The sequence below is a fragment of the Pundamilia nyererei genome, unplaced genomic scaffold (assembly GCF_000239375.1).
Source record: "Pundamilia nyererei isolate P.nyererei 1_Seehausen unplaced genomic scaffold, PunNye1.0 scaffold00451, whole genome shotgun sequence".
Taxonomy (NCBI): Eukaryota; Metazoa; Chordata; class Actinopteri; order Cichliformes; family Cichlidae; genus Pundamilia; species Pundamilia nyererei.
In genome coordinates this window covers 204,112-214,680 of record NW_005187852.1, presented here as the reverse complement: position 1 = coordinate 214,680, position 10,569 = coordinate 204,112, and the positions used below count along the sequence as shown (strand labels likewise).

Below are 10,569 nucleotides of genomic sequence, written 5' to 3'. Positions count from 1 at the left end.
TATTGTGTGTGTATAACCTCTTTAAGTTTTGTGGATGTTATACATGGTTATGCTGAGGACATGTCGGCCAATTTCCACTGGAAATGTCTTTTGGTTAAACTGTCAGCAAGGATTTGCACTGTTACGTTTTTATATAACTTTAATGCACATAAAAAAAGCTGCTTGTTTAAGTGAAAATACATTGATGGGTTTTTTTTGCACTAATAAAGTTGTGGAGTTGTAAAGTATTTTGTCTAGTGTCAATTATATCAGCAGTTATATCGTTATCGCAAATTTTCAAATGTATATCGTGATAAATATTTTTGGCCATATCGCCCTGCTCTACTTCTGACTTCTTTGCTTGTTATTCATCCAATGAACTAGACTGAAATAAACAAGTTATTCCCAAAACATGGAGTGGACTACCTTCTTTTTTTTCCTTTTTGAATGAGCAGAGTCGACTAATTCTTGACAGGCAGACAAAAGAGCATCAACCTTTGAAGCAGATGGGCTACAGCAGCAGAAGACCAGATTGGATGCAACTCCTGAGGGTACAACTCACACCGGCTCACCAACTGAACATTTTTAACGTCTTGCTGACTCTATGTTAAGTAGAGTTACAGTAGTTCTGATGGCAGCCAGTGTAAAAATCGGTGAGAAATCAAACAGTGGATCTTGTTGCTGTTCACTTCCAACTTTTTAATTGACCTTTTATACTTTTAAGCATTACAGCTACAGACACGTGCTTTAACCAGGTATTAACAGATCAAATCATGGTCCCCACCACTGTGGGTGTTTGCTTTTCTTTTTTAAATCCATCCTCCTGAATGAGTCACACTGGCTCTACTCTGCCTGTATGCTGACCTCACACACACTATTTCAACTTCACACACCTATGGTCACTTATTGCTACTCAGCACTGTTTATTTATACCTGATGTTTGCTGTGACTGCACAGCTGTGACTTTATCACTCTGCCATCAAGGCACAAATTCCTTTGTGCTCTTATGCAAGATTGTCTCCACTTGGCCTCTGTCAACAGTAATAACAGTTGATTCAAACATAGACTTTTAGCCCAGGTCAAACACAATTGTTTGGACAACGGGTTCGACCTCAGTCAGAGCAGTAAGTTAAAGAATAGAAAAATACAAATGCTGCTTAGAAAAGGCACAGATTTAACAAGATGCTGGAACCATTCTGGCCCACATTTGCATGATCAGCACCCCTAACCCCATCACACTGTATGGGGTGGCTGTTGCTCAGGCGGTAGACTAGGTCATCTACTGACTGGAAGGTTGGCCAGTCTGCGTGTATCCTTGGGCAAGATACCAAGCTGTTCTTCGATGCATCCATTTGAGTATGAATGTGTGTGAATGTTAGAAAGCATTTCAAAGCATAGAGCAAGTGCTTGCATGAATGAGGCGTGTTGTATAATGGCTTTGAGTGTCAGTCCAGATTTGTCAGCTGCACATTCATAATGAGAATCTGTCGCTCGACCACATCCCAAAGATGCTTGTTGAACTGGGATCTGTTGACTGTGGAGGTCACCAACCATTTGAAGGTTGAACCCTTAATAACGAGACAAGTCTGTATGCAATAAACCTCCTCAGATCTTAAAAAAAGACAACTGATGTATCCGTGGTAAATCTTGCGTGTATCTCTAGGCCTCTGGGGTTCAAGAAATATGAGTTTTAGTAAAGAAACCTGACACACAAAACATCTTGACGTCTAACCTTCTGAGTATCTGGACCCATCCGTGCACACCGCTCGTTACCACAAGTATCAATGACGCCTGTATCCGAGTATACGTTGTCATTAACAGGATACAACGAGCAGAATACAAAAAGCTCTCGAGAAATCAGCTTTCATGAATGTGTAGTCATTTTTTCTGGCTGTCGACTAACTATTTCACCTGGGAGGACAAATCCAACAGCACTGCATCCTCATCATCACACCTTAATCTCCATCCTGTACGAGAACTCTTTGTATGCAGTGACTTTTGCACACAACCACTAAATAAAACGTTAGGAGCTAGCGTTAGCCTGAGAGCTAACGTTGTGCACATAGCTGAAACGGCTCACAAATGTGCGATTCTCCGACCGTACAAGCACACAGGGCAACAGACTGCACATTCACACCCTCTGACGGCCCTCGGTTATTACACTCACCTGTTAATGGGACCCAAATAAGAAGAAAAAAGTCTCCTCGCTTTTTTGCGAGCTAATGCTGCTAACAATGTTGTTGTTGTGCTACGAGTTCCGCTTCTTCTTCTTCTTTTGATAAGGTGAACTACCGCCACCTACTGGACTGGAGCGAAGGTTCTATCTATCTATCTATCTATCTATCTATCTATCTATCTATCTATCTATCTATCTATCTATCTATCTATCTGTGTTTTATTATTCCAATTTTAAATAGAAACATATAAAAATTATTAATGTGAATAAAAACTAAGAGGCAGAAACAGAATTTGTGATCTATCTCTTCTGCAATTTTCATTTCTGATATTGTTTTGGCCTTTTCCTTTTTGTAATAGTTGTTCTTAATTATTTTTATTTAATCACTTCCGCGCATCTTACATCATCATGGTCACATGACATGGTAACTTTGGCCTTTTAATAAATTCTTTGAACTGTTTTCTTTCCAGGGTGTAGTGATTGATTATAGCACACACCTGTACTGACTTAAAAAAGAAAAGAAAAGGAATTCAGATGCACAAGTTTAATTTTAATCTGGATTTTCTCTAATCCACACATGGTCAAAAGTATATTCCTCCACTAAGCTTTGGGTTAATGTCCTTTGCTAAGATGCTTTTGGTAAACAACATAAACAACTGCATACTTCCAGCTGGATTGGCCACTGTTCTTGGCAGCATGGCAGAGTTAATTAAAGCTTGTTGGTTTTCTGAGATGGACCATGGAGCCATTGGGAAGGCCTATCCCTTCTGTAAAACTTAGCCTGCTTTATCTATTCTAAAAACAGTTTTGATGTGTGTTTGGAGTCATTGTCCTATCAGAACACCCAAATGTGCTCTTGCTGTATCTTCTATTGCTCTATTACATCCACTTTGTGAAATGAACCAGTACCACTGGCAGCAACATTCGGTTTTACAGATTTTATATTTAAATTCACTTCACTTCCTCATGTTGAGCTAAAAACAAAAACATGCATTTGTTAAGTAGTTTTGAGACTTTATTTCAAAGTGTGTGAGCACAGAAACACACGTTACAGGAACAGACATGTTACGTTGCCACTTTTGATTTGTTATAGATCCTCTTTGAGGAAAACTGCATTTCTTTTCTGTCACTCAGGGATCTTAAAGCATGTTTCTCCATTTGGCTCTGAACGTGCGGTGAAGTCCAAACTGGCAATAAAGTGTGCTGTTAGCATCCTAATCATCAGCGGTGAACATAGCTCCCATATAAAAACACAGGCATGTTTTCCTTTCCATAAAATTTAATGTACACATCATTACCTTCCCATTCCCTCACTTCTCAGTAAATAAAACCAGGGGCTAGTGTCATGACTCAATAATTACAAATCTAGATTACAAAAAAAAGCAATACAGACACAAATGTACTATGTGACACAGCGTTAAAGTCAGGGCTACCAGCAGAGAGAGACGTGCTAGAGGTCGTAGTGGTTACAAGTCATGCTGTAGCTTCCACTGTCCAAGCACAGATGAACCTGTTTGACTCAGAGGAAAACCAAATTTAATGCAAAAACAGATACAATTTCTAATTTTTTGTGTGTTTCTGTATTTATTTTTGCAAAATCTATATTTAAAGGCACAGAATTGTCCTTTTGCCATCTTCTTACCTGTCCGAGGACACAAAAACAAAAGAAAAGAACCGAGTAACAACATCATAGACCTTTGCGCTAACATGATTTGCTGAAAAATACAGTAAGCACTATGTACAGCAATAATTCATCTATCAGAGAGCGTGTGTTTTGTGTCTTTTTGCAAAATGCAAGCGAATGGCAGCCTTAAAAAGTGTGATATAATCAAAAGAAATACTTGTTTGGTCGCAGCATAGAGAAAACCTGTGAGAGTGGAGGTGGAGATATGTATGCCCCTTTGATGTTCTGAACCATCTGTGTCCACATCAGTGCAATAACAACAGCTCTCTATTGTCATTTCAGCTGTTGCACAGAAAAATCTGACTTGACCTTTAAAGTCATACTAACGGTAACATAGCAGCAACCTGAGAGTCCCACTGTGAAATGTACACAGGCTTACGTGAAGCTTACGCAGGGACTTTGACATGTTTAGGAATACTTTAGATTGTTTCTAAGTTCCTTCTGTTTCCCAAAACAGATGATGCTTCTCACCTTCTATATGAAAACCAGCACTTAAAGAAATGAAACTTGCTTTGTTTATGTTTTTTTGTTGGAGTCCAATAAACAAAATACTTCTAGTCTTTTTTTGTTTATGCAAAAAATAATTTGCTAATGAGTTATAGTTTTCCACAGATTTGTTTTAATCTTTACATGAAGCTAAAACTCCTTTAATTCACACGTCCGATTGTAAGGCACCAAAAAATAATCCAAATATCACAAAACCTTAAAAACAAAGGATAGCTTCAACGCCATTTTTACCTCAAGCAAGTCACATGTCTTGGCAAGTTGATTTTCAAACCAATAATGAAGTGGCCGACATCAAATATACTGCAGGTATTGATGCAACACATGAAAAAATCCTCAGTGTGTTTACAGTGGGCACCTTCGTGGTGCTAAACTGCCGTAGAATAAAAAGTTTGTGAAGAAAACAGGTTTAATCTTCCCAAAGATTGAATTTCAGTGAAGCTTTATATCTGCTTTGCTCAGATCAGCCCAATAAGATAATGCAAACTCGCTTTAAAACCTTAAAATCAACCAGCAATCTGTAATTTTACTCTCATCTCACATTAAGCTCTTATGTACCCACTTCAAACGTGATCAGCCCATTGAAAAGCATTTGTAGGCTTGTCTGTCCCATAGATATGACAGTCAGACGTCAGAGTTGGTGTAGAGACTTTCTGCCTGCTGTCAGTATCTATGGGAGCGACAAGAACCAATAACGACCAACTTCCTGAGCTGATAACCTTTAAATTGGGTGCTTAACGTGTGTGAGGGGCACTTGTTTGCTAAATGGGGGTGAGGGCACTCTCCGAGGTAGCCGAGAATGATTCTCGCTGACATCTGTCACAAGAAAGCTGACACATAATAAACACATACATAAAGAATAGCACCATTATCAGTGATAATCTCGAGAAGATCGCTCACACTGGGACTCTTCTCTTTCCTCCTCCTACCTCCAGCTTCTTCTTCTTTTTTTAAAAGCCATTCATTCCTACAGGGGATTAAAAAACTCTCAAAATGGGGTCGATGTTGCTCGACTCGATTCTGAAACCATCACAGCACAGGAGAAAGGTCCATTCAGTCAGTCACGTGTTCTTTTTTAAATCCATCTGATCCTCCATCATAAATTCTTGAAATGTTAGTGAATCCCCTCCTGATGTTTCCCCGCCTCACTCCTCCATCTTTCACCTTTGCCTACTACAAGATCTTGCTGCACACTTGGCAGCGGCTGACTCTGGAGCGCTCCTGGCCTCCCTTCAGCGTCTCCTTGGCTGGCGAGAAGGTAAACTCATTTTCTGGATCCACGGTTGTCAGCCAGAAGCTGTATTTATTGGCAAAGTAGTGGCAGGTGCCCCTGGCGCCGTTGCACTCGATGAACGGAGTTGCCCGGAAGTCCTCCAGACAGGAACCGGGAGACACCAAGGACTGACCGCCGCCCTCTGCACCAGCTGCTGTGTGCTGTGTCAGAAATGAAAGGACATTTTTTTTAAATATGACATCTCTGAAGACAATTTGGCAGTATGCAGAACCATGGGGAGAAATAACCTCGTCATCTAATTGCTGGTCTAAATCTGTTTGGTAGAAGCTGCCATTAACTACGTACCATTAGGAAGGAGTATCCTATCCAGAGACTCCTCCAGCCGATAGGACAGTTGGGGATTGTCATATCCTGACTGTGGACCGCCACTGCCTGAGATGGAGCCTCACATACTGAACACCTGTGTTATTCATATAATCAGATGAAAGCTTCATTAATTGTATGCACATGTATATGACAGGCAGCTTGACTAAAGTAACACAGTGTACAATACCTGCTGATGTAAGGTCTTATCTCCTCCTTTTCCACGGGCATCATGGGTATGGATGCGGTCGTGGAGAGCCAGTAGGATTTATCATTGCGGCTAGCGTAGTAGCAAATCTCGCTGGGCGAGCAGTAGAGGAAGGGGATCGTGTTGAACCTGGGGAGACACGACCCCGGCTGACCTGAAGAGACAAAGGGAGGTTTTAAACCTTTAATTGTGCCACACAAAGACTGCTATAACTAGTATTTATGGTTCATAAGAGCCTGAGAGTGTTTTCATACCGAGGTCTTGGTTGTGTGCCTTCTCCTGTCCCTCTACATACAGCAGACTGTAGCCCTCCCACAGTTTGGCCATGCCTTGAGGACACATGGGAACCTGGGGGCTCTGGCTGTGCTTAACCAGAGTGTAGCCGATGCTGTGGCTGCGGCCGACGCTGCCGGGAATGCCGCGAGGGCCAATTGTACCAGGAAACCCTGAAGAAGACGGGGGAATGAATAAGAACATGCTAGAAGTGATAAGCTATTAAAAAGTCGAAGATAAACAAAAATCCTGACCTTGTGCTCCTGGGGATCCAGGGAAACCAGGAGGTCCGGGATCCCCAAGAGGTCCTTGAAAACCAGGAACTCCAGTCCTGCCCAGTCTACCCGATGGACCAGGGTTCCCCACAGTACCTGCAGCAGGAGAATATTTTACACTGCTTATCATTCATTTTTCATCTTCTCACTTTATTATTGTTTTTTCTCTCTCTGTACATTAAAACACGCCAGATTAGCTGCATATCATTTATATTGATGTTGGGGGAAAGTAGATTTTAACACTCTATGTTAAAAACGTTTGCCTTCTTTCACTTTGTTTGCATTTGAATGGAAGCAAACTAGCTTACCCTAAGCAGAGCAAACAGCTCCTGTTTCCTGCAGGATATGAAGGATAACGCTCCTCCAATGCTATCTTATTGTGATGGAGGGATTTGTGTGTCGTAGAAGCTATGTTGTTGGTGGCAATTAACCTCTGGTATGTTCTCCCAAAGCAACTTATTCTGGGTGAAAAGGGTAAACTAAGTTTGAATCACGCAAACCATTTGGATCATTGTTCCTTGGCTGGCCTGGAGTTAAAAAGGCCCCATACTTGAGCCAAGCCCAGAGGAGAACATTGTCAGCAAGTGAATGGTGGTCAGGGTTTAGCCCATGAGGCCACCCTTCCTGTGGACACTTGCAGGAGTCTGATGCAGAGTGGATTAGGCAGTGGTTGAAAGTCTGTGGTTGGTGGTCTGATCTCGAGTTGCTAAAATTGACTTTGGGTACATGAAATGTCACTAGCCTGAGCTAGTGCTTAAGGCCAAGAGATACCGGCTTGATATAGTGGAACTTGCCTCAATGCACAGGTTGGGTTCATAAACAGTTTCATGCAGAGTTGTTGTACTTTGCTCCACTCTGCAGCTGCCCTTGGTGAGAGCTGTTGAGTATACTTGCAATCCCTTGGCTGGGTACATGCACATTGGGAGTTTTCTCTAAAGGACGACAGGGTCGGGGACCTGACTGTCGTTTGCGCTTATGTGTCAAATAATAGTTCAGAGTACACAGCCTTCTTGGGTTCCTTGAGTGGGGTGTGGAAAAATACCCCACTTTGTGACCTCATTGTCCTTCTGGGGGACAATGACAGTGTGACCTTGGGTGTAGTGGGACTGGGAGAAACAGTCTGTCTGAACCCGAAAGGTGTTCTGTCATTGGACATCTGCTCTAACGACAGCTTACCCTTACTGAACGCCATCTTCGAATACATGGGAGTCCATTAGTGGACCTGGCACTGGGACTTCCTGGGCCGAAGGTCAATGATCAACTTTGTAATTGCATAATCAGATATGTCAGATATGCCGCTGTATGTTCTGGAGACTTGGGTGAAGAGAGGAGTAGAGCTGTCGTTAGAACGAGCTGGACCAGGTGGCAGGTTGGAATTTTAGACAGGACAGGCACACACAAACAGAGAGCGAGGGTGTGCTGGAAACATTCGGCAGAGCCCCGGGTCCCCTTCAAATCCCACCTGGGGCAGTTTATGGCAAAAGGAGACACGGAGAGATGAGAATTAACACCTCAAAGTTCAAGGCCATGGTCCTCAGTTGGAAAAGTGTAGAGTGCCTCTTTGGGGTAGGGGACAAGTAACTTCCCTCTTATATTTCTGGGTCTTGTTCACAAGTGAGGGGAGAGAGGAGCAGGTGGCTGACAGATGGATTCCGGCTGCATCTGCAGTGATGTGAATGCTGCATTGGTCCATCATGATAAAGAGAGAGCTGATTTACTGGTCAATCTACATTCCTACTCTTACTCATGAATAAGGCCTGGTCAAGAGCTCTGGGTAGTGACTGAAAGAATCAGATCGCAGATACGAGAGGTGGAAATGAGCTTTCTCTCAAGAGTTGTTGGGTTCAGCCTTAGAGACAGGATGAGGAGCTCAGCCACTTGGAAGACACTTGGAGAAGTCCCTTATTACTCCTTGACATTGAAAGAAGCCAGTTGAGGTAGTTCAGGCATCTGACTAAGGTCCGTCCCAGGTGCTTCGTAGGTGAGGTGTTCTCAGTGAGGGCCCTGAGGCAGATTGAGGACATGCTGGAGAGATTACGTATGTTGGCTGGCTTGGGAAAACCTCGATGGACCCACCCAAAAGAGCTGGAAGAAATGACTGAGGAGAAGGAAGTCTGGATGTCTCTGTTATAATGGTGCCCCCGTAACTCTGTTCAGGTTAAGTGGATGCAGATACACACTTTGTTTGTGCCTTCAACTCACCTTTACGCCCAGGAAAACCAGACTGACCAGGCTCTCCAGGGTTACCAGGGCTTCCTCTTTCACCAGGGAAACCTGGATCACCTTGTGGATATGGCCCATTTGGCAGTGAAGCTGGAAATATGACTCCAGGCAAACCTTTTGGACCTGGAAACCCTGGAAGGGAAAGGGTGGAGAAAAAGAGGGATGGAGGAAAGATAAAGGGTAGAAGAAAATGAAGAAGAAATTGTGGGGAAAAGAGTGGGGGAAACTAAAGACTTATGCTGTCCTACCTCTAATTCCTGCCGTTCCTTGGCTTCCAGGAAAACCAGAGTCGCCTCTAAAACCCTGGACACCAGGAATTCCAGCAAAACCACCATCACCCTTTTGTCCTGAAGGGCAAATACATAATGTTTCAGTTTATCTTTTTTTAAATTGAAAACATATAGGAGCAAACATAGAAAAGAAGAAGCAGCATTTTTAGTTCATGCCATGTATTTTAGCCATACTCCACCTTTTAAACCAGGTCTGCCAGGGAATGCAGGACCTCCAGGTAATCCTGGTTCACCCTTTGTACCAGGGTTCCCTGGGAAGCCTGGCAGACCTGGGTCACCTCTGTCTCCCTGAGCTGTGCCTGGACCAGGTGGGCCGGGAAGACCTGGAGGACCTTGGACACCTGTAAGAAAGAAAAAAGGAGAGGAAGAGAGAAATTCAATTCAAGGAAGGTTGAATAAATTAACGTTAAAGGGAAAAGAAAGAAAAACTAAGCATAGAAAAGTATAGGAGAATATAAAGGGAAAAAAGAAAAAAAATGTGAAAAAAGAAGAGAATGGAAAACAAAATCATCAAAATTGATTGAGGAAATGTATTTACCATACTGTCCATCCAGTCCAGGGAGACCTGCATCTCCTGTAGGTCCAGGAAAGCTTTCTATTGATCTGGGTCCAGGAGGTCCAGGGATACCCGGGCTCCCTTTCAATCCAAAAGGACCTGATATACAGAAAGTAAAAAAATCTATTGCTATATATATTATTGCACATTGAATCTGCACATTTTTGATTTCATTGAAGTCTATTTCACCTGGTTCTCCTCTTTGTCCTTTTTGGCCGGGATACCCTGGAACACCGGGTTGGGAAACACCTCTTTCTCCCTTCAACCCTGGACTACCAGAAAGGCCGGGCCTACCTCCCAGAATTGCACCTAGATTAAAAAACATAAAGTTGTTAAATCTTTCATCTTTGCAAGCCTAAAACAATCAGACGTATGTTGACCCTGATGAAGAGGGTGAAAAGGTTGAGCTTTCCCAAAGCAGTATGCCTCACAGCTTTGAATAATGAACTTTCCTTTTCTGCAGACACACAAAGGGCCAAAATGCAAAACTGCTCATCGTTCCTCAGTTATCGAGCCATAACTACTTGATACATTCATCTATTCTTACAGGATCATGCTGAGATTAGCTTTAGCTTTGGATTATCTGGCTTATTGTACATCTCATTTTTGTTTACTGAGTACTGAGTGAGTAGTGAGCTGTGAAATAAAGCAAGAAATATAGAATCAGCTGGTGTTTGAAATGTGATTCTTGCCTGGGTTTCCAGACAGGCCTTTAGGTCCTGCTAGGCCATTAAGGCCATCCAAACCAGGTGGTCCGGGAAAACCTAAAATAACAAAAATAAAACAAACAAACAAAACATTAAA

General features: G+C 42.6%; 2 protein-coding genes across 3 annotated transcripts in view; both read right to left on the bottom strand.

The window, feature by feature from the left end:
• The window catches only part of ankrd46b (ankyrin repeat domain 46b), a 7,886-nt gene extending 5,620 nt beyond the window's left edge, over positions 1-2,266 (bottom strand). For both annotated transcript variants that reach the window (XR_312339.1, XM_005753688.1), the window contains exon 1: positions 2,147-2,266. The gene's annotated coding sequence lies outside the window, so the exon portion shown is untranslated. The remainder of the gene's footprint in view (positions 1-2,146) is intronic.
• Positions 2,267-4,375: 2,109 nt separating this feature from the next.
• The window catches only part of col4a6 (collagen, type IV, alpha 6), a 137,658-nt gene continuing 131,464 nt past the window's right edge, over positions 4,376-10,569 (bottom strand). Inside the window, exons 36-46 of the mRNA XM_013916070.1 lie at positions 10,458-10,529; positions 9,955-10,074; positions 9,748-9,864; positions 9,389-9,550; positions 9,168-9,266; positions 8,899-9,051; positions 6,676-6,792; positions 6,403-6,594; positions 6,131-6,302; positions 5,923-6,037; positions 4,376-5,777 (exon numbers count right to left, since the gene is read on the bottom strand). Of these exons, the coding sequence (XP_013771524.1) occupies positions 5,517-5,777; positions 5,923-6,037; positions 6,131-6,302; positions 6,403-6,594; positions 6,676-6,792; positions 8,899-9,051; positions 9,168-9,266; positions 9,389-9,550; positions 9,748-9,864; positions 9,955-10,074; positions 10,458-10,529 (1,580 nt within the window). The 3' untranslated portion in view covers positions 4,376-5,516. The remainder of the gene's footprint in view (positions 5,778-5,922; positions 6,038-6,130; positions 6,303-6,402; positions 6,595-6,675; positions 6,793-8,898; positions 9,052-9,167; positions 9,267-9,388; positions 9,551-9,747; positions 9,865-9,954; positions 10,075-10,457; positions 10,530-10,569) is intronic.